Here is a 25,231-nt window from a genome sequence, read left to right as displayed (position 1 = left end):
GGAAAAGGAAAAGAAAAGAAACTACCGCGCCGACTCCTCGTCCGCCTTCAGCCCCGATCCCTGGTAGCGACTCTGCTTCAGGTTGTTCAGGCGATCTTCCTCGCGGTCCAGCTTGTAGTTGGTAATCCAGAAGCCGACACCACCGACGAACGCCAGGATGGCCACGACGGTGTAGTTCCACACGAGCAGAGGGTCGACCGACAGACTGACGAACGCCTGTCCGATGGCCGAGGAGATGGCGTTCATGAACAGTGCGACAGCCTGCACCAGCGAACGCATGTTGCGGGGTGCCTTGGTGAACGCGTACTCCAGCGAGGTGACGGAGGCGAAGATCTCAGAGATACCGCCCAGCACGTACGTCAGGGCCTGAACCCAGACGGAGATGGGCGAGTGCTTGCCCTCCTCGTCCAGGCAGTAGTTGGCTTCCTTGCCGCAGTCGCCCAGCTCGTAGATGTAGTGCTGCGTCACGGCGGCGGCCACCATGGACAGCGCGGCCATCATGAAACCGGCCGTGATACGCTTCAGCGGGGTGAACTTGATGCCCATGCGGCGCAGTCCCGGGTAGATGACCTGGTCCATGATGGGGATGGCGATGATCAGCGACAGGGGGTTAAGGTTGTTGATGATGTCGTTGGGGACGCCGCCCAGTCTCATGGTGGCGGCTTGCGAGGTCAAGTTGTTCAACATCTGGTTGTATGCCAGCCCTGGTTATTGCCAATCAGCTTTCCCGTTGGAAAATTCATGCGGTAAATGTGGGGGAACTTACAGTAAAGCGGGTACCACAGGAACACCGTGCAGGCCTTGAGACCACGAGCCACCTCGTCGACCCACTCGTCGTCAAAGACCATCCATGCGGGCTTGTTGGCACCCAAAGCGGAGGGCTTGACGGGCTCCCAGAAAGGAGTAGGGTTCTTGATAAACCTGTGTCGATTAGATTAGTGATCCATTCCCTATCCGCTTGAAAGTAGGAAAGCAACTCACATGCGGGCAGGGTTCAGCGACCAGCGTCCGTGCATGGCCATCTTCCAGGTGCGGAAGGCCTGCAGGTACACGGAACCGGTCGGCTTGACGTGGTTGTAGTTGTTGCGGCAGAGGAACAGCACCGTGGGGCAGCACATGAACAGGCAGGTGGGCAGGAAGAACGACAGCCAGAATCCGACGTATTTCTCCGCGTACACCATGCTGACCTGACCCAGGATGGAGCCGATGTTGATCATCATGTAGAAGTACAGGTAGATACGCGACACAGTGGCGGCGGGGTCCACGATGACACGCTCGCCCGACTTCAGCGTCTTGATGTAGGCGTGGTCCTGGCGATATTGTTCCGCGATCAAGGTGGAGATGTTGGACCTATTCTCCGGAGTTAGTGTTGCCGTCCCATCGACTCCACTGCGCACCGGCACTTACTTGAAACCACCCGTACCCACACCCATGATAATGAGACCGACGGCGAAGCATCCAATGGCACCGTTAGGGTTGGAGATGACTTGAGGGATGGACGAGATGATAAGAATAGTGTGACCGAGCAGGGCGGCCGCGATCGACCACATGATGGTGTTGAAACGTCCCAGGTGTTGATCGGCCACGTAGGCACCGACAAGCGGCATGACATACGACCAGAAGGAGTTGACTGTGCGCATTCATTTGTTAGAAAAACGACGATTCTCCGTTGTCCCAGAAAGTCGTGGTACTCACACAGAGTCAGACCGGTCGAGGCCTGCTGACCCATCCCCAGAGCTCCGGGCACGCTGTGATCGTAACCGGCACCGGTGGTGGAACCTTCAGGCAGGGGGCGCTGAATAAAGTTGACGACTGGACGGCAATCCCATGGTTAGCGCATCTCTTCTCGACGAGCGAGGGGAAGGGACTTTGGAATGACATACAAACCGCGGTGGTTCCGTAGTAGGAGAAACGCTCGCAGAGTTCGACGAAAGCCACGGTATAGGCAGTCCAGGGAATGGGACCCGCCACGCGACGCAGCTCGTTCAGTTCCGCATCGGTGGGAAGCTCGAGGTTTAGATGAGCATCTTCACCTCCGGTCGACGAGCCGCCCACCTCCTTGGAACCGGGGATTTCTTGAATGCTGGGCGAGATGGCCAGCTCCTTGTCCAACGACTTCTTCTCATTCAGATGCGCGTCGTGGGCGGCCACCTGGGATTTGGCGACCTCCATGACATCGGCGGGGTCGGAGGAATTCATGGCGCAGCAGCGACAGACCGACGAGAGATCCTCGGGTAGCAACGACCGGATCTACAAGCAGGAGGAGGGGAGGTGTGGAGTCGTCTGGAGTGAAGGAAGGGAAGAGAAGAGAAGGGGAGGAAGAGGCGACAGAGGCGGCGGACGAGAGGCGGCTTTAATAGCCCGTCGAGGTCGAGGGAGTCGGGGGGTGGGACAAGAGAGAGAGACGAACGAGCATCCAAGAACGGCGGCCGCAGCTAGCAATTCGGGCTGGTTATCGCGTGCCACAACACATACCCAATGGGGAGGCCCAGCCGACGGCGGAATTAATATAAAAAATGGAAATTATCAACAGTCCCTGCTATCTGGCATGGAGCCAGGCTAGCGTCGCGCCGGATTGCACCACCGTGGCCACCGACCGGGGGACGCAGTGAACCTTCCATATCGACTCTAGGGCCGACGCAGAAGGTATGGCCGGTCGTAGCCGCAGGGACTGCGATTCAAATTCTGATTGAATATTTTCCTATAGGTAGTTCTATTGGGGGACGGCCAGAAGCGTGCTAGATCCGCTAGATCCTGCTAGGCTTCGGGCCCAACCGACTTATCAGTCGCCTACCTTCAGAAGAGTCTGGCAGCCATTCGCAGCATCCCTCGGCTGCCCTGATAAGCGGAGGCGGCCAACGCGGTTTAGCGCGGCTTGGCGGGGGCTTGGGGGGCGTCGGGGCCGGGCGCGCATTGGCTGGCCGCGCAGTGGCGGAAATAAGCACGGGGCTTGGCACGGCCCTTGGCTGGTCGACTCGAGTGCAACCCTAGAGCTTGGCTGATAGGAGGGGAGCCAATCAGCGGCGGCGGACCGGGCGAGACACCCAGCTTTGCCTGAGGCCATGTGGTTGAGTCCCTCCCCCGGATTCGGTTTGGCCGGTCGGTGGTCTGGCGGAAAATGCGACGTTGGAGGAAAAGGCGATCCGACCGTCGGTCTTGCCCTCTGCCAACCGGGCCCAGAGCTGGACGCCCGCCGGGCCTCCATCGCGCCATCTCGCCGCCATATCACTATCGCTGCTAGCTGCACCAGCAAATATCCGACTCCACCCGCCCATATCAATCATCAATCGGACCCTTGATATCGCTCTATCGGGCCCTTCTGTCCCGTTCACCTCATGATCCGATATGATCCCAGTCCCGGGTCGCATGCGCCAGGTGCAACGATGCCCGACTCCGGGGCCTATCCCAGTTGCCAGCTCCCAGTTGCCAATTGCCACCGCGACACTCGAGTCGAGTCGTTCCCATAGGGTTCCTGGGGAAAGGGGGGAGGACAGGGAGCTGTCCAGGTTACCCCGTAGATGACCGTGCATTAGTAACGCGCTATTATTAACAGAAACTGCTCTGATAGCTCCTCGCAGGGTTCAGGATCGAGACGCAAATTAAATATTGGCCACCGAGTCAAGCCTAACGCCAAGGGGGGCAGCCTAGGCCGCAAAAGGGCTCGGTCGGAGATATTCGAGAATCGAGCACTCGTGAAGCGCGACCAACCGGAACGCAGAATTCGCTTTATTCTCGCCCCCTCCGTCCTCCTCGATCACGAGGGTGATAACGCGCTATCTGTCTATCGATCTATCATCCAATGGTGGTCGTTCCCGATCCAAGACCCTGCAGCTCATTCGACTTTATCTCCGAACGTTCGATTCTTCCGTGCATTGCCTTCCAGCCCGAACATCACCTCTCCCATGCCCGGAATCTGCATGTCGAACGTGTCGCGCACCACCGCGTACTGGTAGTACCCGCACCGCGCGATCGGCTGCGTCTTACGCACGTCCAGGATGCCGTCCGTCAGCACTTCGTCCTTGATATGGACGGCCACCACCCGCGCGATGACCACGTCCACCGTGCCCATGGGCGGGTTTCCGGGTAGCCGCACGGTGGAGTGGTAGCGACACTCGAACTTCACGGGGGATTCTTGCACCATGGGCACGTCGACCAGTCGGGCGCGCTCCTTGTGCACCCCCGCCCGTTCGAACTCGTCGACTCCGTAGGGGAACTGCTGCGCCGACACGTTGACCGCCTCGCGAAGATCCCAGGTGGCCAGGTTCCAGACGAACTCGCCCGTCGCCTCGGCGTTGACCACCGTGTCCTTGCGGCTGCCATCGACCGTCTGGTTGGACGAGAACATCACGTATGGCGGGTCAAACGTGAGGTTGTTGAATTGCGAGTACGGCGCCAGGTTGGCTTGGCCGTCCTTGCTCTGCGTCGAGATCCACCCGATGGGTCGCGGGATGACACATGCCTTTGACTCTGTTTAGCTCTCGATCATCTTGCCCGTCTTGTTGTTCTGCCATGGCTCGTTGCTCACCTTGAAAGGGTCCCGCGGGAGATTGTGTTCGGTTATGCCGGGCTCGTAATACATACTGACAGCTGATTGTGGTAGGGTAGCGTTGGATACTCTCTGCGTGTTACACGGAATGATCACTTGTGTGCCACCTTTGACTTTATTATTCCTGGGGGATTCGGGGATTAAATCAAGACTCGATTGTTGTACAAAGACCATGGTGCATCCAAGTCGCCCCCTCTCCAACTCCCGACAAAACGTTCCGAGTCCCACCAGTCCCACTCGTGGAGACCGAGCGCCCGAGCCACAAACTATACCACTCTCTCGGTTCCAGGTCATTTGTCATAAGTTATCCATCCCATTATCATAATACATCAAACCACCCTCATAAAGAAAATCCGACCCAATTGACAAGTCCGGCACCTAGCACATCCCATAATAACGCCGCCGTTGAATCGCCACCAAGACGAGCAGGCCATGCAAACCCGGCAAAACAAAACTGCCACTCAGACAAGAAAAGCTGCTACCCTCTTTCGCTCCTCCGTCTCGGAAATGACAAGAGCCTGATATCCGCAGGCGTCGAGATCCATCAGGTGTAGCATCCGCAGAACCAATTCCTTGACGTCCTTTCGAACCCAAGCAGAGACGTCCTCGCGCGTCGTCATGCATACAGTGGGACAGTAGCCCGTGTGCCGATTCACCTCCAATCCAAACTCGATTTCCACGAGTTGCACGGCATACAATGGGCAAAGCCGGACTATAAATTCACGGAGGGCGGCCATCTCCCGGGACTCTTTGACGACCGCCTGCATGTATTCCAGCTCCTCGGGTGTGGAGAATCGAGGACTGTTGCTGTTGGTCACCCCGCAGCCCGATGGTCGAGAGTGAACTGCTCTCTCGAGAAGCTCCTCCAGGGATGGCTCGGTAGCGGTGGAAACTTCCACGTCGGATATGCCATGTGCCATCTGGTTCACGTCCATGGCTGCTAGCACGTCCAATCTATCTTGAATCCCGGTGAACAGGTCAGGCAATATCCCGTGCTTGTCGTGTTCAAAGGTATATGTGGACAGTCGGTTCTGGCTTTTTGTGATTTTTCTGATGGATGCCGATCGCAATTTTCAATAAGGAGGCTCTCAAATGAGGTTTAGTACAAGGAAGATTGATATTCTTGGTAGGGCACTCTCTTCCGCCCGTTCTTGGTGGATATCACTGGGTTGTGATGCTGAAGAGAGGGCAGAAAGGGTTATGAAAGAAAGTGTTACGAAGCTACAAGGGCGGCTTTAAGGATTCTATAAAGGTAATCCTTCACGGTGACGGTGACGGTGACGTAGCTACTGTACGGTGAATATTCGGTGTTTTGGAGTGAGCGAATGACCAAAGTGGCGTGACAACTGCTAACAGATTGCTGGCTGTTTGAACACCCTCACCCAAACAGAATCATTGGGAGTGAAAACTACTGGAAACTAGGGGAAGTAGGTAGGCGGTCTTCAGCGCATAAATACTCTAGACAGTTCCTAGCAAATATCCATAGACTGTGCAGAATCACCAATATTGTGACAAAGGAAGAACATCTCAATGTTAACTTCTGATTTGGGGGTTTCTCTACTCCAGAAGAACAAGCTGTTTGCTTCATCGGATGGTGATCCGACAAACAAGAATCATTTGTTCGATGCGAAATTAGAACAGGGGCACGTGTAGTGCTTATTATGTCTCCTAGGGCAGTTTTATGAGCGAGAAAGGTTCAACAGGTGTAGTTGTCTTAACGAGCAATGCCATCTTATGGTAGAATTCCCTATTTATTGGAGTGCTCGTAGTATTCAAGATATATAGTTCCTTCTCTCCTTTTCCCGCTCGAGATGATGCAAGATAACACCATTAGTCAATTAAATAACATGACAAGAACACTCTGACTGTCTAGTAAGATAGGGTTATAGGCTTTGCTTAATAGCTAGTAGTTAATAGTTAGCAATTGATAATTGGGGGTTTGGTTTATATATATATATATATATATATATAAAAAAAAAAAATTCTTCACTCGGCGAGTCTTGAACATTGGCTGATAAAGACCGGAAATGACTCAAGAAAATGTACCAGAAAGAAACACACAAGTACTGAAGCAAGAAGTCTGGCTGGCCCGAGATGCCGGTTGATGCGTCCAAATAACTCAACTGGAAGAAACGGCCGGTGGGTTCTTCATGCTCCGAGCCCCCGACCCGAGCCCCCGACCCGAGCCCCCGACCCGAGCCCCCGATTCCCACAACTTTGTATAGTCCGTTCCAGAATCACACATCCTTCGCATTTCCCATTTCTGGTTCCGACTGATCCGACCTGCAACGATGTCTCAATTATATAAATCGTCCTTTGGCATGTCTCTGATTCCGATATTCAACTCCAGCTCACCTCTATAACGAACATCAACTCGCAAGCATGTCAGAACAACAGCAGCAGCAACCTCATCTCTGCTTTCGCTCGTTCGTCGACGCCCTCAAGGCGGACGATGACCTGGTCGAGATCGATACGCCAGTCGATCCGAATCTCGAGGCGGCGGCCATCACCCGACTCGTCTGCGAGACCAACGACAAGGCCCCCCTATTCAACAATGTCATCGGCACGCAGAACGGCCTCTTCCGCATCCTGGGAGCCCCAGGATCCCTGAGAAAGTCCTCCGCCGATCGCTGGGGCCGCCTTGCTCGCCATCTGGCTCTGCCCCCGACCGCCTCTATGCGCGAAATTCTCGACAAGATGCTGTCTGCCAGCAGCATGCCTCCTATCCAGCCTACAATCCTTCCCTCCGGACCGTGCAAGGAGAATGTCCTTGAAGAGAGTCAGATTGACCTGACCAAGCTGCCTGCCCCGCTCATTCACCAGTCGGACGGCGGCAAGTATATCCAGACTTACGGCATGCATGTCGTGCAGTCGCCGGATGGAACATGGACCAACTGGTCCATCGCCCGCGCCATGGTGTACGACGAGAAGCACCTGACCGGCCTGGTTATCCCGCCTCAGCATATCTGGCAGATCTACGAGATGTGGAAGAAGGAAGGCCGAGATGTCCCGTGGGCTCTGGCTTTTGGTGTGCCGCCCGCGGCCATCATGGCCTCCAGCATGCCAATCCCCGATGGCGTGACCGAGGCAGGCTACGTGGGCGCCATGACCGGATCGTCCTTGGAACTGGTCAAGTGTGACACGAACGATCTGTACGTTCCTGCCACGTCGGAGATCGTCCTCGAGGGTACTCTGTCTATCACCGAAAGCGTACCCGAGGGCCCATTCGGTGAAATGCACGGCTATGTGTTCCCTGGTGATGCGCATGTCTGTCCCAAATACAAGGTCAACCGCATCACCTATCGGAATAACCCCATCCTTCCCATGTCGTCGTGCGGACGATTGACCGATGAGACGGTATGTTGCTGCACTACGCTCTATGTTTGGGGAAATAACTAACGTGAACAAGCACACGATGATCGGATCCCTTGCTGCAGCTGAGATCCGAAAGCTCTGTCAGCAGAACGACCTCCCCATCACAGATTCCTTCGCTCCATTCGAATCCCAGGTGACCTGGGTTGCTCTGCGAGTCGATACAGCCAAGTTGCGCAGCCAGAAATACACATCGGCCGAGTTCCGCAAGAAGGTCGGGGACCTCGTTTTCAACCACAAGGCCGGATACACGATCCACCGTCTGGTGCTGGTGGGCGACGACATCGACGTGTATGACGGCAAGGACGTGATGTGGGCGTTCTCTACGCGTTGTCGCCCGGGAATGGACGAGACTCTGTACGAGGATGTCCGCGGATTCCCTCTCGTGCCGTATATGGGGCATGGAAACGGCCCCAAGACGCAGGGAGGCAAGGTGGTTTCGGACGCTCTGATGCCGACCGAGTATACCACCGGCCGAGACTGGGAGGCGGCCGACTTTAAAACTTCGTACCCAGAGGAGCTCAAGCAAAAGGTGCAGAGCAACTGGGAGAAGATGGGATTTAGCAAGCTGCAGTAGATGTGGTTTCTTTGGTTCCTTAGATTGAGAATGTATATTAGTATTTAGAATTGAGTTAGATAGCTTGAAACAATCCATCATCAGAGAGTAAATTGACAAACCAACCACGGACGAACACTTCAAACTCCTCGTACTCCGTAGTTCTGGTCAGGATTCATACTAAGAGTTCGATCGGCATACCAAGCAATGGAAGGATTCCTTAGCATTCAGGCAGGCGAACGCATGACTCAGTCCTGACTCAGCGACTCTCCGAAGGGCCGAGCAGATCGGCTGCTGCTAAGCATTTGTCCAAGACCAACCATCGGCCATGGCCGCCAATCAATCCAATCATCTAAACCGCCAGGAGATCGACCGGGTGCTGGGGCTTAAACGCAAGAAGCAACGTGAGCAAAGAGCCTGCTACCCCTGTCGCCAACGCAAGGTGAAATGCGACAGCACCCAGCCGTGCAAGACCTGCCGGCGGCGCGAACATCCGGAGATCTGCGCGTACGATGTAGAAGAATCCACCTCCCGGAGTCTGGCAGGGGAGGAGAGCTTCAATCCTCCGTCCGGAATGACCACCTGGGCGTCTGGGCCGGATGTGACACAGCAGTCGGCGGTGCCGTCGGGATCGCAAATGGAAGGATCTTTTGCAACACCTCAGCCGCCGAGCTCGCAACTGCGTCCTCCGGATCAGACTGCGAGTGCTTTGCAGGGAAACCAGTCGTCAGATGGACCGGAGAACGAGTATATCTATTCGGGCGATAACTCGGTCGTTTCGATTGTGCGCAATCGAACGCATGACGCCAGCGGGTCGATCGCCCACGAGGTTGGCTCCGTCCTTGGCCTGCAGAATACCTACAGTAGCTATCCTTTTATGGACCCCAAGACGCCAGAGGAACGGTGGAAGGAGCTGCTGCGGATTATCCCTCAGCGGACAGAGGTGCTGAAGTGAGTGACGGGTGTGCGCGGTCGGGTCCCCCGCTAACATTGGCTAGGTTCTTTCATTTCTACCGTCTTTCAGCCTACCCGTTCAACCCGATCTTGGTTGATATTGAACGGTTCGAGGTCGATTTGTGTACATACCTCAATGCATACGCGTCTGGGGAGTTCCGAGAAGGTTCCCAGATATCCGACAAATGGGCCACGGATCGATCGATCGGGCATATTAGCTTATTGCTTGCCACGTTGGCTGCGGGTGCTCATTATTCTGATTTGGAGCATGCGCAGCGGACAGAGATCTGCCACGACTTTGGTTCGTGTTTTCCTTTCCTGGTCCGATCAAAGTTGTCTGTAGTGCTAATAGATCAGCCCGTCGGTCGTTCCAGGCTCTGCGCCTGGCCAACTTTCTCTTCCGACCGACGATGGACGTCATCCAGACCATGTTGATCGTGGGAAACACTCTGCAGAATAATGGCCAGTCGGAAGCGGCATGGGCTCTGCTTGGGACGACCGTTCGATTGGCTCAGACGCTGGGTCTGCACACGGAGAAAAGTACCGCGCGGCTGCCTGGATATATCCAATTGAAAGCACGGAAATTATGGTAAGCGATGATTTAGTGGTCGACTTTATCATCTGCATCAGGTGCTGACTGCCGTAGGTTCACGGTTGTTTGGCAAGATAGCCTGCTTTGCTTGTGCTACGATCGACCTCCCGTCGTTTCTATTACCGGGTGGACGCCGGATAACACAATTTTCAATCGACTAGACCTGTCCTTTACTGAAATCATGCACTACATGTGTCGGATAGCCCTGGAGCTCACCACTAGCGAAGACCGGGACGTGCAGGAGGTCACTCGCGCACTGGATATGCTAAACTCCTTGGATGAGGTCTTCCAGCGTGCCCAACCGCATCTACGCCGTCGCGAGGACTGCCGAACGCTGCATCAAAATCTAGAGCATCTGGCCCTGAAAATGCACCTGTCGCTAGCGAGCTCGGTGTTAAGTCGACCGGCACTCAAACGCTCTCATGTGCGGGAGCCATTGTATGAGATTCTCCGGGAGCGAGCCAAGATTAGCTTGGTCGACGCATCCAAAGCATTCTTGGAGTTTCAGGCCCTGAGCATCGTGCCGCTGCGCAGCTGGTCGATGGTGCACACAGTGCTCAGCTCGACCTTGCTGCTGTGCATCTGGGAAGAAACCCGGAACGATGCAGAATGCCGCGACCTGCAGCAACGAGTGATCGAGGTGTTCTCTGCCGCCGGGTCGGTGGGAAGCGTGGGCAACGCTGCCTCGCAGAATGGCCAGTGGCTGTCGGAACGGCACATCCGGGCCTTGATTACGCTGCGCAATGCGGTGGGCAACGCCTTGGACCAGGCCCGGGAACACGGCAATCCCGGTGAAAATCACTTGGAAGCCTTGTTTCCAGAAAACCAGTCAGTCTCCACCATGATGTGGGGCGCTCCGAAGCTGACAAGATCAATTGTAGGCTTTTCCCTGTGTTTCCGGAGGGTTATGGATCGTTGGACCAGACAGGAGTCTCGCCGATCTCATACCTGGACTCGATCATGAACGGTAAGTGCGCCACACCGCGGTGTGCACACAGCATCTGATTAATAAAATGCTGCAGTGCCCCTTTTCGATTTCTCGCAGGAAAACGGGTTTCTGTGATGGAGACGTCGCGGGATCCACAGCCGTTGGAGCCGTTGTTCGGAGGCATCGGGGGCTCGGAGTCTCGGGGCCTTGAGAGTGTGAAACATCGCAGAAATTGAACAGACAGTCGGCGACACCTGCGCCACCGGGCTTTATAAATATGTCTCTTTTCTGGAACTGACCGAAACTGATCAGATCATTGTCAGCATCATCATCATCACTACCATCTCGTCGCCAGTACTACTTACGTTGCCACTGAAAAATCACCACCGGCCCACCCTCATACTACCCAACAACTCGAACACATGCTTGACTCAATCTTTTCGGGCTCTTCTACGCCCTCCTCCACTCGAACCCCTCCCAGCCCGACCGACATGGATGCACACCAGTCTCGTCTGGCCAATCCCCCGCCCGCTCGGCGCCGTCGCATCGTGGTCGCCATGACCGGAGCGACAGGGGCAATTCTCGGCATCAAGGTCCTCATTGCGCTACGCCGTCTGAACGTGGAAACCCACCTGGTTCTGAGTAAATGGGCCGAGGCAACGATCAAATACGAGACGGATTACCATCCGTCGAACGTGAAGGCGCTGGCCGACCACGTCCACAACATCAACGACATGGCGGCCCCGATTGCCAGCGGCTCCTATCGCACCGACGGGATGATTGTGGTCCCCTGCAGCATGAAGTCCTTAGCAGCCATTCACACGGGATTCTGCGACGACTTGATCTCCCGCACGGCCGACGTCATGCTGAAAGAACGCCGACGCTTGGTATTGGTGACGCGCGAGACACCGCTGAGCGAGATTCACCTCCGGAACATGTTGGAAGTGACTCGGGCCGGCGCCATAATTTTTCCACCTGTGCCGGCCTTCTACATCAAGGCCGGGGGGCTGGAAGAACTGGTCGATCAAAGCGTCGGACGCATGCTGGATCTGTTTGATTTGGACACGGGGGATTTCGAGCGATGGAACGGCTGGGAGAAGTGAACAACAACCGAGGATGAATCTCCTCTTGTTTTCATCTTCCTTTTTTGGTTTTTGGCTTATACCCTAGAATTGACTTTCTGTATAATAGACATAATATCACGATCGGCTTTCTTTTTTTTTTTTTTTTTTTTTTTTGGACTGCATGTCGCCAGGAGAAGGAGAGGGGAAAGAACGCATGTCAGGCACCAGCGACCATCAGCAGCGAACAGACCCAGCGCAAATGGGCGCTATTTGGCTGGGCAGACGAGCGCAGCCTATGGATTGAGGCAATTGAGTTGGTCAACGGCCGATCCCATCCGACGCCTGAGGAATTTCCCCGCGTTTGACCCCGCAGAATTGACCGGTGGAGAGTGAAAGATGGAGACAAATGGAGAAGCTGATTGATCATCCTGGCTTAGCGACGCTGACGGCGCGAAGGATTCGAGCAGTTCCCCTCCTGCAGAGTCGCCAATGCGCGCCATTCACTGCGCCTGCCGGGCGACTCGGAAAGGGCGGTCATGCCCTAAATCTCGAGAATTGCAAATTCACCGACGTGCACGCATCCTAGCCTCGGTTCTTCACGTGTTGCGGATGCCAGTTTCCATGTTTCTGCAATTCTTGCATTCTCCGGGAACCCCTGTCGTGCAATCGGCTGACCCTTCGATTCTTGGCCACGAGGGTTCCGTGACCAGGATGCATCCGGCTGCCTAAAGCGAGGAGACCCTCGTCTGTTCTGGACAACGACACAGGTACGATACGATTACGAAGGGTTCCCAGCCGAGGAGCCACATGGATGATCCTGAAGAATGCGAACGAGAATGGACTGCAGAGGCCAAGAAAGGATGAACGTGAGCAGGAACGCACCAGTCAATAGTCCAGTCAGCCTGCGATGTAGATGTAGATCCAGCCGATCCCCCCGTTGAACGAGGGTATTTCTTCTCTCACCATCTCGTCCAGGTCTTCGCACGGCACCATGATGCTCATTCCTTCCCTGCTCCTGTCTTTGCTAGCCATCTCCCCGGCCCTGGCAGCGCCTGCCAAGCGCGCCGCTCCCACCGTGACCATCGCGCACCCCGAGGCCACCATCGTGGGCAGCGCCGGGTCGCGGGTCGAGAGCTTCAACGGCGTGCCGTTCGCGCAGCCGCCGACCGGGTCGCTGCGGTTGAAACCGCCCAAGCCGATCGAGTCCTCGCTGGGCACCGTCGAGGCGACGGGCATCGCCAAGTCCTGTCCGCAATTCTTCTTCTCAACCGACAACTCCGAATTCCCCGGGTCGGTCGTGGGAATGCTGGCCAACATCCCCATCTTCCAGAAGGTCACCAACGCCGGCGAGGACTGCCTGTCCGTGAACATTCGGCGGCCGGTCGGCACGAAGGCGGACAGCAAGCTGCCTGTGTTGGTGTGGATCTACGGCGGCGGGTTCGAGCTGGGTTCATCGTTCATGTATGACGGTGCACCGCTGGTGCAGAGCTCTGTGGACAAGGACATGCCGATCGTGTTCGTGGCCATCAGCTACCGCGTGGGCGGCTTTGGCTTCATGCCCGGCAAGGAGATTCTGGCCGACGGCGCGTCCAACCTGGGTCTGCTGGACCAGCGCGCCGCCCTGGAATGGGTCGCCGATAATATCGGCGAGTTTGGCGGCGATCCCGAGAAGGTGACCATCTGGGGCGAGTCGGCCGGCGCCATCTCCGTGTTCGACCAGATGCTGCTGTATGGCGGAGACATCGACTACAAGGGCAAGCCCCTGTTCCGCGGCGCCATCATGAACTCGGACGGCGCCGTGCCGGCAGACCCTATAGACAGCGCCAAGGGACAAGCGGTTTACGACAAGGTGGTGGACTACGCCGGGTGTGACGGGGCAGACGACACACTGGAGTGCTTGCGCCAGCTGGACTACACGGACTTCCTCAACGCGGCCAACTCGGTTCCCGGGCTGCTAAGCTATCACTCGGTGGCGCTGTCATATCTGCCGCGACCGGACGGCAAGGTGCTGACCGACAGCCCGGACGTGCTGAGCAAGCAGGGCAAGTATGCGAAGGTGCCGTTCATCATCGGCGACCAGGAGGACGAGGGCACGCTCTTCGCGCTGTTCCAGTCGAACATCACGACCACTGACGACCTGGCCAACTACTTCGAGCAGTACTTCTTCCACGGCGCGTCACGGGCGCAGCTCAAGGAGCTCATCGGCACCTACTCCAGCATCAGCGAGGACGGCTCGCCCTTCCGCACGGGCATCTTCAACAACTGGTATCCGCAGTTCAAGCGTCTGGCGGCCATCCTGGGCGATCTGACCTTCACTCTGACCCGCCGCGCGCTGCTCAAGTACGCGCACGACGCGCACCCGGACGTGCCCAGCTGGTCCTACCTGGCGTCCTACAACTTCGGCACGCCCGTCATGGGCACGTTCCACGGCAGCGACATCCTACAGGTCTTCTACGGCATCCTGCCCAACTACGCGTCGCGCTCCATCCACACGTACTACTTCAGCTTCGTCTACGACCTGGATCCCAACTCGCGACGAGGCTCCTTCATGGAGTGGCCGCAGTGGAAGGACGACCAGCAGCTGATGAACTTCAAGGCGAACTCGGGGCAGCTGCTGAAGGATGATTTCCGCTCGGACTCGTACGAGTTTATCCTGCAGAATGTGGATTCATTCCACATCTAGTGCGCTCGCTTAGGGAGACCATGCAAGCAAGGCCATGCAGGTAAGACGGAGGGATTGACAGGGGACGGCCATTCCCCGGGGATATAATAAATTGGTGGCGGCAGGCAGGGGCGATGATTGGCGGCGGACCTGTACATACCTTAGTCTAGTCGAGTCTATATCCTTCTATATACAAACGGTGTCTTCAGGCGACATGGACAGTGGCCTGATTCGATGTCGCCTATAAAGTGACCGTGTTCCTCGGGGTTCTCTCGATATTCACGCTCTACAGCATCTTCCTTTCAATTTCTTCTTGCTTTTCTTCATTATGAAAGCTCTCAACTTGTTACTAGCTCTCGTCTCTCCCTCCCTCGCCATCCCATCCCTCTCTCCTCGCCAGTCGAGTCTCGACACATGGCTCACACAGGAGGCAGAGATCTCTCGCACTGCCATCCTGAATAATATCGGGGCTGACGGTGCCTGGGTGCCGGGGGCGCGCGCTGGTGTCGTGATTGCGAGTCCGAGTCGGAATGATCCTGACTGTATGCTCTTTCTTGACTCTACTTCTCTCTCAGCCCCCGTTGATCCATCCCCGACTAATAAAGCGTACAGACTTCTACACCTGGACCCGCGACTCCGGACTGGTGCTCAAAACGCTGATTGACCTGTTCCGCACCGGCGACACGACCCTGCTTCCCACCATCGAGCAGTTCGTCACCTCGCAGGCGCGCATCCAGGGCGTGTCGAACCCGTCCGGCGACCTCGCCAGCGGCGCAGGTCTCGGCGAGGCGAAGTTCAATGCCGACGAGAGCGCGTTCACCGGCGGTTGGGGTCGGCCGCAGCGAGACGGGCCGGCGCTGCGAGCAACTGCGCTGGTCGGGTTGGGGCAGTGGTTGGTTGTATGTTCTTTCCGCCCCTTCTTTTCCTGCTACTCTTTTCGTGCTGTATGCAAGGGAGCGATGAATAGTGATAAGGCTGACTGGCTTTACAGGAGAACGGATATACGACCGTAGCAAAAGAGATTGTCTGGCCGATCGCGCGGAATGATCTGTCGTACGTCGCGCAGTACTGGAACCAGACAGGCTTCGGTGAGCTCCTGCCATGCGATCGGAGATAGAATCCTGAGCTAAATGATACTAGACCTCTGGGAAGAAGTACAAGGCTCCTCCTTCTTCACCATCGCCGTCTCGCACCGCGCCCTTGTCGAAGGCAGTACCTTTGCCCAGAGTGTCGGCGCGTCATGCCCGTACTGCGACTCGCAAGCGCCCCAGATTCGATGCTACCTGCAGTCCTTCTGGTCCGGGACTGGGAAGTACATCCTGGCGAACTTCGGCGGCGGACGCACCGGCAAAGACGCCAACACGCTGCTGGGCAGCATCCACACCTTCGATCCGGCCGCGGGATGCGACGACGTCACCTTCCAGCCGTGCTCGCCGCGGGCGCTGGCAAACCACAAGGCCGTGACGGACTCGTTCCGGTCCATCTATGCCATCAATTCGGAGCGCAAGGCCAACGAGGCCGTCGCCGTGGGTCGCTACGCCGAGGACGTCTACTACGGCGGGAATCCGTGGTTCCTGACGACGCTGGCGGCGGCGGAGCAGCTGTACGACGCGCTGTATCAGTGGGAGAAGCTGGGGGAGCTGCGCATCACGGACGTGTCGTTGCCGTTCTTTCAGGCACTGGATAGCTCCGCCAGCGTGGGCAGTTATGCGGCGTCGAGTGCGAAGTATACGAGCTTGGTGAACGCCGTCAAGGCTTATGCAGATGGCTATGTGGGAGTCGTTGTACGTGCTTTTACCTGTTCCTCCCCGTTACGAGCTCCCCTTGGAATATCCTACTAGAATCCAGTCTAACAACCCTCCAGCAAACCTACGCAGCCTCCAACGGGTCCATGGCCGAACAGATCACCCGATCAGACGGCAAACAGACCTCGGCACGCGATCTCACCTGGTCATACGCCGCTCTACTGACGGCCAACAACCGTCGCAACGCTGTGATGCCGCCGTCCTGGGGTGAGCCCGCGGCGACCTCGCTGCCAACCAAGTGTAGCGCGACGTCCGCGACGGGCACATACTCGAGCGTCGCGGTCACTAGCTGGCCGCCCATCGGAGACACGCCGGGCACGTCGATCCCCTGCGTATCGCCCACAGCGGTGGCCGTGACGTTCGAGGTGACAGCGACGACGACCTGGGGGCAGGATGTCAAGGTGGTCGGGTCGACTGCAGAGCTGGGATCGTGGAGTCCGTCAGCTGCGATCGCACTGAGCGCAGACCGGTACACGAGCAGCAACCCGCTGTGGTTTGGCACGGTCAACGTGCCGGTGGGCAAGACGATCGAGTACAAGTATATTCGCGTGCAGAATGGCGCGGTGACGTGGGAAAGCGATCCGAATCGCAGCCTTCGCGTAGAGGGCGGCTGCGGGGTGAGTGGGAAGGTGCAGAAGGATTCCTGGCGGTGATTTTATCTCCTGCAGTGACTGGACTGCTGGACTTCTTAGCCTGAAGATATTCGCTCGGTTATTCTTTAGCAGATGAGCTCATCTTCGTGTCGAGCACGTAATCGGGCCGGGTGGAGCCTCGTCGGTTGAATCTACGGACTGCCATTCAGTTTGTTGCAGAGGAATATTCTCTTGGTTGAAGGCATGCTGTGTCTGACGCTCATATTTATTTTATTCTATTCTATTTTTTTCTGCGACAATTCCACCGGTCAGTTGGGCAAGAACAGCACGACCTCATCCGGACATCGTAACCCTAAGCGGCCCATCGACCCAGCGCCAGCGCCATGAAGATGGATGAACTCCACTAACCCTCGCTGATCCCTCCAGACATCCCGTTTATTGGACGATCGTGATGCAATCTGCCCCAAAAAAGAGAAGCTCAGACGCTCCCCACTCATTATCGCAGGATCGTCGGCAATAGCATCATCCGGTGGATCTCCTCTAGCCGAGCCATCCCTTGCGTGGTCTTGCATTCCAGAAGACGCCCTGGCCCTCGCTGGGAGCTGCTTTTCTAACCAGCTCAGGAACAGCTGCGATGGCATCATCCCGTTGACTTCACGCGCCATCTGTCAGTTAATCTATACCGTGCTTTTCTATACCTTCTGGGCCCATCCCAGGACATATATAGAGACCTCGTTCATTCCGGAGTAATTCCAACTCATCCATGCCAATTCCTCTCCTCGCATCATGAAGTTGACCGCATTGGCCGCCCTCTCCGGGCTGGCTGTCTCGCAGGCCACCTCCCAGCAAACCCTAGGGAAGGCCAAACAGCCTAACTTCCTCTTCGTCTTGACCGACGACCAGGATCTGCAGCTCAATTCGCCGGCATACACGCCCAGTATCCTCAATCGCATCAAGGAAAAGGGCATCGACTTTACGAACCATTTCGTGACGACGGCGCTGTGCTGCCCGTCGCGCGTGAGTCTCTGGACGGGGCGACAGGCGCATAACACGAACGTCACGGACGTGAAACCGCCATGGGGTATGTATCTAGCCAATTCCTCTGTGTTTAAAGGAGAGAGCTAATTCGCAGCAGGAGGATACCCCAAATTCGTCTCGCAAGGGTTCAACGACGACTGGTTCCCCGTCTGGCTGCAACAGTCCGGCTACAACACCTTCTACACGGGCAAGCTGTTCAACGCGCACAGCGTCTCGACCTACAATGACCCCTTCGTCAAGGGATTCAACGGCTCCGAATTCCTGCTCGACCCGTTCACCTACTCCTACTACAACTCGACCTACCAGCGGAACCACGAGGCGCCGCGCAGTTACGAGGGCCAGCACACCACGGACGTGATCACCGACAAGGCGCTGGGCTTCCTGGACGACGCGCTGCAGGGCGATCGCCCGTTCTTCCTGACCGTGTCGCCGATTGCGCCGCACTCGAATATCGATAAGTTGGGAGCGGAGAAGCCGACAATCATGGGAGAGCCGGTGCCTTTGCCGCGGCATGCGCATTTATTTGCAGACGCGAAGGTGCCGCGGACGCCCAGCTTCAATCCTATCAACGTATGTTCCCCCCGCCTCTGATCGTGGGGAAATATAGGCAAGACTAACAGAATGCAGCACACCGGCCCCAGCTGGCTGCGGAACCTGCCTCTCAAAAACCAAACCGTGATCGACTACGAGGACCACTACTACCGCCAGCGACTGCGCTCGCTGCAGGGGGTGAACGAGCTGGTCGACAAGCTGCTGGACCGACTGGAAGCGAGCGACGAGATCGACAACACGTACATCATCTACTCGTCGGACAACGGGTTCCACATCGGGCAGCACCGCATGCCCCCGGGCAAGACGACGGGGTTCGAAGAGGACATCCGCGTGCCGTTTTATATCCGCGGGCCAGGCATCCCCGAGGGCCAGACGGAGGAGCGCGTGTCGACGCACATCGATCTGGTGCCGACCTTCTTCGAGCTGGCGGGCATTCCGCTGCGCAAGGACTTTGACGGCACGCCGATGCCGCTGAAGAAGAACGGGTCGAAGTCGGTGGCGCACGAGCATGTCACGGTGGAGTATTGGGGACGAGGAGTCATCGAGGGGGATTTCGCGAGAATCGGTATGTCTACTCTATTTTGTTGCTGAGCTGGTTGATGTTAACGAGATGAACAGGACCCAACGGCGCAACCAACACGCCCAACAACACGTACAAGTCGGCACGCATCATCGGCGAGGACTACAACATATACTACTCGGTCTGGTGCACCAACGAGCACGAGCTCTACGATCTATCGGTTTGTCTTCTCCCATCTCGAGCCCTATAGTCCACTACAGCATGCTAATCAGATCAGACGGACCCCTACCAAATCCACAACCTCTACACAACCAGCAACAGCACGAGCCTTCTCTCGCGGCCCCTTCCAGCAGTTGTCAACCGACTCGACGCTCTCCTCCTGGTGCTCAAGTCCTGCCAGGGCGCCACCTGCATCAAGCCGTGGGAGGTTCTGCACCCGGACGGATCAGTGCAGAGTCTACGCCAGGCGCTGGACAGCCGATACGATGCGTTCTACCGCCAGCAGCCGAAGGTGTCGTACGAGGCGTGTCTGGACGGATATCTGGTTGGGAATGAGGGAGCTCAGGTGGGACTGGAGTATCGGGATGGGTTAAGCTGGGATGCGTGGGCTTGATTTGATTGATTGTCTTGATGTCAGCATAAAATACTCTGTATATAGCAATATGTGTATTCACGAATCACGACCACTGTCATTCCACCAGTACTTGACTCTCATATAACCTCCTTCCTCTCAACCTGCATTTGCAACCACCCAAAACCTTAGCCTAGATACAATAATAAATGGAGTAGCAATTCCCCCAACTCGCCGAATTGAACAAAAACCGCTCATTGTCCCGATAGCAACTAAACGTCCGATACCCGTTCGTGCCACTGCCCGAGTAACTAAAGGCAGAATGAGAGCCAGCATTGATGCTCGAGGTAAAAGTCACTCCAGTGCCAAAGGTGCCAAAGACCGACTTGCCCTCCCAGAAGACGAGACTGCCGCCGTTGACGGACGCGTAGTTGCCGCTGGCCGGGCGCTCGCCGTTCTGCGACTGGTCGCCGTCCGGGTAGTAGAACATGCCGCTGCGGTTGTAGACGGAACCGGAGGTGATGCAGTTGGACAGGTAGACGGTTTCGACGCCGCGTTTGGAGAGAGTGTTGGTGTTGGTGTTGGCGTCGGGGTTGGGGACGGGGTTGGCCAGGGTGGTGGTGGTGCTGGCGAGGGCCAGAGTGAGGAGGGAGGGGAGTTTCATTTTGGTTGTTTAGTGGTTTGGTATAGAGGTAAACAGTTGTAATGGAGAGATAGTTGGATGGAGGATTTGTTTTGTGTTGTGTTGGTTGGAGGGTGGGTTGATATCGGGGGATTGTCCGTCTTATGTAGATTTCGCGATGGCTTCATCTTCCTTCACATCCCAGTCTGGACCTCATTATTCCTTCCTACAAATGAAGCCACACTCGTGCCATCTCTTGGGCAATCAGCACAATAGATGAACACGAAGCCAGCACACTCACTCCGCCACAGCCCACCAATACCTACATCAGGCGCCCTCCTCAGAATCCAGACTCTGTATACCTGCATGACATTGCATGTTGACAAATCCCTTATTCACCCAAGTCAATACAGTAAGTAAGTCCATCCATGGCCAGCCTAAGGCCAAGCAAACACGGACTGACATCGGCGAAGTCCGTCCTGCCGCTCCAGATTCCCCAGCTCACAAGGGATATGCTTCTGCGTAGCTTACTCCACATAAACAGTAAGGCCTGCAGGGCAGACGGGGTTTAATATAATCCCGGATATTTAGTGGCCAGGTATTAGCGGGATATAAGCCCCGGGTGAGCCGCAGGATGAAATAGGTTAATGGTGCTGCAGGGGAGGAAAGACGGCAATTTATGCCGACGAGTTTGTTTGCGGCATTCGTGAGCTGACGGCGCATCTCAATTGGGGAAATATTGCGGTACAGGTGTAGGGCGTTCGTATTCATCTTGTGGTGGATGTGCTGCGTGATGATTAGTTAGGGATATGGCTGCTGCAATGGCTGGATAGGTCGTTTGATCTCGGGGTTTGGTCAGGATGTGACAGAGTGGGAAGATGAGGTGAGATCAGAAGGGAGTAGAGATGACTTTGGATTGGACTGGATGGTATAGTTGGTTGGAATGATTGCATCTATAGAAAGAGTTAGGGCTTGATCCGGCCTGGAAGAAAAGGTCCCAGTAAGGTATGCAGAACCAACAATCTTGGTGACAGAAGCCATCCAGACATTCTTCAATATACTATATACGTTCTATCTCTTCTATCTTCTATATATTCTATATAATGAACCTGGTTCCAGTGGGATATCGACAGAAAGAAGCAAGAAAAGACGCGGTTGAACGATCAGCCGGATGGTTCTCCCGACAACGAGGCAGGATCTTCACCGGCGTCGATATCCAGTAGCACTCAGGAATATGAGTCAAACGAAATCGATCCAGAAGCTTATATAGTGGAATAAAGAACCAAGAATGCCTCCAAAGAAGATTGAAGATCGAATTCCGGCGGACAACGGTCATTGACGCTGGCTCTCCACTCCGGCGGGAAACCATCAACATCCCCCACTATTTCTCCTTCTACTTCGCTTCCATTTCCACTCTTAATTGACTCACTGCCATCTCCTCAACATGTCAACCTCCCCAGAAGACCTCCGCCAGATCTACGTCGGCCAAGACATCGCCGACGTATCCAAGCCATGCGCCGTTCTCGACGCCGCCATCATCCGGCGCAACTGCGACAAGATGATCCGCGCCGTGAAGGCCCTGGACGTCGGATTCCGCGCGCACGTCAAGACGCATAAAGTAGGAAGCTTCTCTCTATCCCTCTCAATCTCATACCAAACGCTGACCATCTACGCAGACCACAGAAATCACCAGAATGCAGATGGGCTCTTCCGAGACCTTCGACGTCAACCTGGTCGCGTCGACCGTCAACGAAATCCACCATCTGGTGCCCCTGCTGCAGGAATTCCAAGCGCAGCACCGTCGCGTCAACGTGCTGTACGGCATCCCGCTGGTCCCGTCGCAGGTGCCACGACTCGCCTCGCTGGCCCGCACCCTCGGCGAAGACACCATCGCCGTGATGATCGACCACCCGGCCCAGATCGACTTCCTATCCGAGTTCCATCGCCTGGCGGGGCTCCCCGCCAGCGTCTTCATCAAGGTCGACACGGGGTACCATCGCGCAGGACTGCCGCCGACGGGACTCAACAAGGCCGATCTGCTGAAGCGGCTGGCGCAGGCGGAGCGCGACGGCCACGCGCGCCTGCTGGGGGTGTATTCGCACAGCAGTCTCAGCTACGCGGGCAGCACGCCCGAAGAAGCGATGGGCCATCTCACGGCGGAGATCACGGGGTGTCGCGACGCGGTGCGGCATCATGTGGACCTGTTACCGGACCGGGAGCTGGTGATCAGCGTGGGCGCGACGCCGCAGGCTGCGTCGGTGCAGAATCTCCTGCAGGGCCAGACGTCGGCGGCGGCGTCTGCGGAGGCTCGGGGGCTGCGTGAATTGCTGCGCGATCCGCTCCCCGGCGCGCGGGTGAAGGTCGAACTCCATGCGGGCAACTACGCGGTGCTGGACATGCAGCAGCTGGAGACGCAGGCGGAAAGCAGAGGCCGGCCCGACGATGAGGTGGCGATTTCGGTGGTCGCGGAGGTCTGCAGCTTGTATAACGGCGGCGAGCGAGCGCAGCCCGAGGCGCTTCTGGCGGCGGGCACGCTGGCTCTAGGCCGAGAGCCCTGCCACAGCTATCCCGGCTGGGGGGTGATCGGGCAGTGGCGGCGCGAGGCGGCGTCGCGTCGTCTGATTCTGGCGCGCATCAGTCAAGAGCACTCGATCGTGACGTGGGAGAAGGGGAGGGACGGGGACGAGGTGCCCGATATCCCGCTGGAGGTGGGACAGGCGGTTCGCGTGTATCCCAACCATTCGTGCGTGACAGGCGCCATGCACGGATGGTATCTCGTGGTGGACTCTGATCTGGAAGAAGGGTCCAAGGTGGTGGACGTGTGGGTGCGAGCGAGAGGATATAGCGCTCTGCCGGCGTAGCTTACAGCTGCTTTGTACATACTAGCAGCAAATTCTCATACTGGGGCCTTGATCCCAGTCTAAAAATATCTAAGCTGAAGAAGCACGGAGCCAAGAACACTTGATTTGAGGGCCGTCAGGTCAGCCTGATATGACTCCATGAGCCCACCGGTCGTCTATTATTCCGGCAGCACTAAGCAGTAAGAACCCTGCTCAACGGTGGCAACTACCTTCAATCTGAAACAAGCATAATTCCCCGACCCTGGATCGCAGGGAATCTCAAACACGGACCCTGAAAAGAAGCCTAACGTTTAAATTCAGCCTTGTGAGCGTGGGGGCCGTGTTCATCTATCCCAACTCCTAGTCTAACACGACGAAAACTCAATGTCTGGAGCCAACATCGCTATGATACAAGAGTCCAGCGTCAGGATTTCGAAAAGCATTTCAATCAAAGACCGCAATCCATCGAATTTCCTCGAAAATGTATAACGTCAATCACAATCAACACGGCAGTGTCGAGGCTGTAACGAGAATCCCTGGGGCCGGAAGCGACATGAAACGCCAGGGATACGGGATACGCAGGGCTCCAACGACGACGATCAGCCTTTATTGGCTGGGCAGGGCTTGTCCTGGCAGTCCAGGGGAAATCGAATGAGTCGGTCTATGCGGATCAGCCTCGTCGGGGTCTCATAAAACCCACGAGGTTCTAAGCATCTTGTCTGGTTCTGTTGGATTTTTCCACTTCAATCGGACCTGCAACCAACTCAACTGCCATCTATCTGCCTCTACATTATATGTGAATAGAGGACATATATTCAATCAACATGCAAATCATCACGGCAGTCGTGCGGGCATTCCAGGTACGACCATCGCATTCAACCCACGCATCCCAGTCGCTGAACTAACTTCAATCACCACAGCTCCTCTTCGCCATCATCGTCCTCGGTCTCTCCGTGGCCCTCGCCAAAGGCCAATCCGTCGGGTCCGCGCCCGCCATCACCGGATACGCCGCGTTCACAGGGGGTTTGGGAATCGTGGCCTCGCTGGTCGGGGTCGCCGCATTCTTCATATCGTCTCTCGACGGGCTCATCTCATGGGCAGTGGACGGGCTAGCAAGTCTTGTCTTTCTCGCGGGTGGAATCGTACGTCTCCTTCCCTTCTCGTCGTGTTCATCTCGACCCGTTGGCAGAAGCTAACACGAAAACAGGCCTACGCCGTCATCCTCAAAGACGCCGACTGCTCGGACGTCTCGACCACGTGGGACAACCAGATCCTCAGCGGGGGCTGCGTCAAGGTCGACGGCGACAAGACGTGTTCGTTTGGCGGCGAGGACAAGCTGAAGAGCCGGTGCACGTCGGCCAAGGCGAACACGGCGTTCATGCTGATTGACTTTGTGGTTTGTGCGGCGGTGATCGGGTGCTCGATTTTCTTGTCTCGGGGCAGAGGGTTCGGCAAGTCGAGTTATGTTTGATCATTGATTGGATGGATTGCATAATTGGTGAGGTGGACTTGTTGATGGGGTCTGAGCAGGTTTAGCGACGGATGGCTTGGGATGCTTGTATTATGATACCTTTACTTATGAAATAGATTTGATTTTGGTATGACTAGTCAGGCTTCTCATTCGTGCAGTATTTCAAATTCTCTGTTTGCGATTCCTCGAGTACTCGACATGTTGGCCTGGCGATAAGCATATGGATGTTGAGTTCAGCGTTTCCTGTGTTTATCTGAGCACTGGCAGCTCTCCTATTAGGGTCTTCGGTCTAAATTGTGATGCGGAGATATCTGGTTTCTCAATTGGATATCGAGGACAAGCATGTAAGATACGTCGATAACGGAGAGTCGAACGATGTCGCCGGCCAGAAGTCGGGTTGTTCGTTGTAGGCAGGCTCGTTGACTCGCAATTCTCGATTGGAAACACTGGGTCGAGCTGCATCGACTTGAAGGCGAGATTTGTGAACGGTCAGGTATTCCGGACGGTCGACAAATATTTGAAAACGGTACATCGTGAATAGGAGA

At 56.2% G+C, this 25,231-nt stretch overlaps 13 protein-coding genes across 13 annotated transcripts; 9 read left to right on the top strand and 4 right to left on the bottom strand.

The window, feature by feature from the left end:
* Positions 1 to 21: 21 nt before the first annotated feature.
* P170DRAFT_359475 (putative MFS peptide transporter) lies at positions 22 to 2,199 on the bottom strand (the record flags this gene model as incomplete). The annotated part of the gene is made up of 6 exons (XM_024844359.1): positions 22 to 704; positions 767 to 921; positions 982 to 1,350; positions 1,408 to 1,630; positions 1,696 to 1,812; positions 1,884 to 2,199. The coding sequence occupies 6 exons, from the start codon at positions 2,197 to 2,199 to the stop codon at positions 22 to 24; spliced, it is 1,863 nt and encodes a 620-aa protein (XP_024703849.1).
* Positions 2,200 to 3,771: 1,572 nt separating this feature from the next.
* Positions 3,772 to 4,647, bottom strand: P170DRAFT_438125 (flavin reductase family protein). Its single transcript, XM_024849517.1, has 2 exons — positions 4,526 to 4,647; positions 3,772 to 4,459 (listed from the first exon to the last, which is right to left on the bottom strand). Exons 1-2 carry the CDS (start codon positions 4,577 to 4,579, stop codon positions 3,833 to 3,835), a joined length of 681 nt encoding a protein of 226 aa, XP_024703848.1. The 5' UTR covers positions 4,580 to 4,647; the 3' UTR covers positions 3,772 to 3,832.
* On the bottom strand, positions 4,621 to 5,740 carry P170DRAFT_438124 (uncharacterized protein). Its single transcript, XM_024849516.1, has one exon. The coding sequence runs from the start codon at positions 5,479 to 5,481 to the stop codon at positions 5,008 to 5,010; it is 474 nt and encodes a 157-aa protein (XP_024703847.1). The 5' UTR covers positions 5,482 to 5,740; the 3' UTR covers positions 4,621 to 5,007.
* A 1,158-nt stretch (positions 5,741 to 6,898) lies between these two features.
* On the top strand, positions 6,899 to 8,579 carry P170DRAFT_411442 (UbiD family decarboxylase). Its single transcript, XM_024846891.1, has 2 exons — positions 6,899 to 7,903; positions 7,956 to 8,579. Exons 1-2 carry the CDS (start codon positions 6,929 to 6,931, stop codon positions 8,493 to 8,495), a joined length of 1,515 nt encoding a protein of 504 aa, XP_024703846.1. The 5' UTR covers positions 6,899 to 6,928; the 3' UTR covers positions 8,496 to 8,579.
* A 223-nt stretch (positions 8,580 to 8,802) lies between these two features.
* P170DRAFT_361270 (Zn(II)2Cys6 transcription factor) lies at positions 8,803 to 11,083 on the top strand (the record flags this gene model as incomplete). Its single annotated transcript, XM_024844462.1, has 6 exons — positions 8,803 to 9,425; positions 9,473 to 9,729; positions 9,786 to 10,017; positions 10,075 to 10,848; positions 10,902 to 10,987; positions 11,043 to 11,083. The coding sequence occupies 6 exons, from the start codon at positions 8,803 to 8,805 to the stop codon at positions 11,081 to 11,083; spliced, it is 2,013 nt and encodes a 670-aa protein (XP_024703845.1).
* A 232-nt stretch (positions 11,084 to 11,315) lies between these two features.
* Positions 11,316 to 12,125, top strand: P170DRAFT_438120 (UbiX family flavin prenyltransferase). Its single transcript, XM_024849515.1, has one exon. The coding sequence runs from the start codon at positions 11,371 to 11,373 to the stop codon at positions 12,049 to 12,051; it is 681 nt and encodes a 226-aa protein (XP_024703844.1). The 5' UTR covers positions 11,316 to 11,370; the 3' UTR covers positions 12,052 to 12,125.
* A 302-nt stretch (positions 12,126 to 12,427) lies between these two features.
* Positions 12,428 to 12,872, top strand: P170DRAFT_212964 (uncharacterized protein). Its single transcript, XM_024842824.1, has one exon. It carries the CDS (start codon positions 12,502 to 12,504, stop codon positions 12,739 to 12,741), a length of 240 nt encoding a protein of 79 aa, XP_024703843.1. The 5' UTR covers positions 12,428 to 12,501; the 3' UTR covers positions 12,742 to 12,872.
* On the top strand, positions 12,606 to 14,844 carry P170DRAFT_438119 (putative extracellular lipase). The gene has a single exon (XM_024849514.1). It carries the CDS (start codon positions 13,004 to 13,006, stop codon positions 14,693 to 14,695), a length of 1,692 nt encoding a protein of 563 aa, XP_024703842.1. The 5' UTR covers positions 12,606 to 13,003; the 3' UTR covers positions 14,696 to 14,844.
* A 158-nt stretch (positions 14,845 to 15,002) lies between these two features.
* P170DRAFT_411426 (putative glucan 1,4-alpha-glucosidase) lies at positions 15,003 to 17,242 on the top strand (the record flags this gene model as incomplete). The annotated part of the gene is made up of 5 exons (XM_024846890.1): positions 15,003 to 15,216; positions 15,287 to 15,573; positions 15,666 to 15,762; positions 15,815 to 16,458; positions 16,539 to 17,242. 5 exons carry the CDS (start codon positions 15,003 to 15,005, stop codon positions 17,130 to 17,132), a joined length of 1,836 nt encoding a protein of 611 aa, XP_024703841.1. The 3' UTR covers positions 17,133 to 17,242.
* Positions 17,243 to 17,858: 616 nt separating this feature from the next.
* On the top strand, positions 17,859 to 19,795 carry P170DRAFT_497953 (sulfatase family protein; the record flags this gene model as incomplete). The annotated part of the gene is made up of 5 exons (XM_024854121.1): positions 17,859 to 18,153; positions 18,205 to 18,680; positions 18,738 to 19,227; positions 19,281 to 19,402; positions 19,460 to 19,795. The coding sequence occupies 5 exons, from the start codon at positions 17,859 to 17,861 to the stop codon at positions 19,793 to 19,795; spliced, it is 1,719 nt and encodes a 572-aa protein (XP_024703840.1).
* A 151-nt stretch (positions 19,796 to 19,946) lies between these two features.
* On the bottom strand, positions 19,947 to 20,417 carry P170DRAFT_477150 (uncharacterized protein; the record flags this gene model as incomplete). The annotated part of the gene is made up of 1 exon (XM_024853424.1): positions 19,947 to 20,417. The coding sequence occupies one exon, from the start codon at positions 20,415 to 20,417 to the stop codon at positions 19,947 to 19,949; it is 471 nt and encodes a 156-aa protein (XP_024703839.1).
* Positions 20,418 to 21,759: 1,342 nt separating this feature from the next.
* Positions 21,760 to 23,275, top strand: P170DRAFT_438118 (uncharacterized protein). Its single transcript, XM_024849513.1, has one exon. The coding sequence runs from the start codon at positions 22,070 to 22,072 to the stop codon at positions 23,234 to 23,236; it is 1,167 nt and encodes a 388-aa protein (XP_024703838.1). The 5' UTR covers positions 21,760 to 22,069; the 3' UTR covers positions 23,237 to 23,275.
* A 286-nt stretch (positions 23,276 to 23,561) lies between these two features.
* P170DRAFT_465849 (MARVEL domain-containing protein) lies at positions 23,562 to 24,808 on the top strand (the record flags this gene model as incomplete). The annotated part of the gene is made up of 4 exons (XM_024852361.1): positions 23,562 to 24,075; positions 24,136 to 24,357; positions 24,423 to 24,611; positions 24,803 to 24,808. Exons 1-4 carry the CDS (start codon positions 24,040 to 24,042, stop codon positions 24,806 to 24,808), a joined length of 453 nt encoding a protein of 150 aa, XP_024703837.1. The 5' UTR covers positions 23,562 to 24,039.
* Between the last annotated feature and the right edge of the window lie 423 nt (positions 24,809 to 25,231).

The sequence above is a fragment of the Aspergillus steynii genome, assembly GCF_002849105.1.
Source record: "Aspergillus steynii IBT 23096 chromosome Unknown P170scaffold_5, whole genome shotgun sequence".
Lineage (NCBI taxonomy): Eukaryota > Fungi > Ascomycota > Eurotiomycetes > Eurotiales > Aspergillaceae > Aspergillus > Aspergillus steynii.
This window is presented reverse-complemented; position numbering and strand designations above follow the sequence as displayed.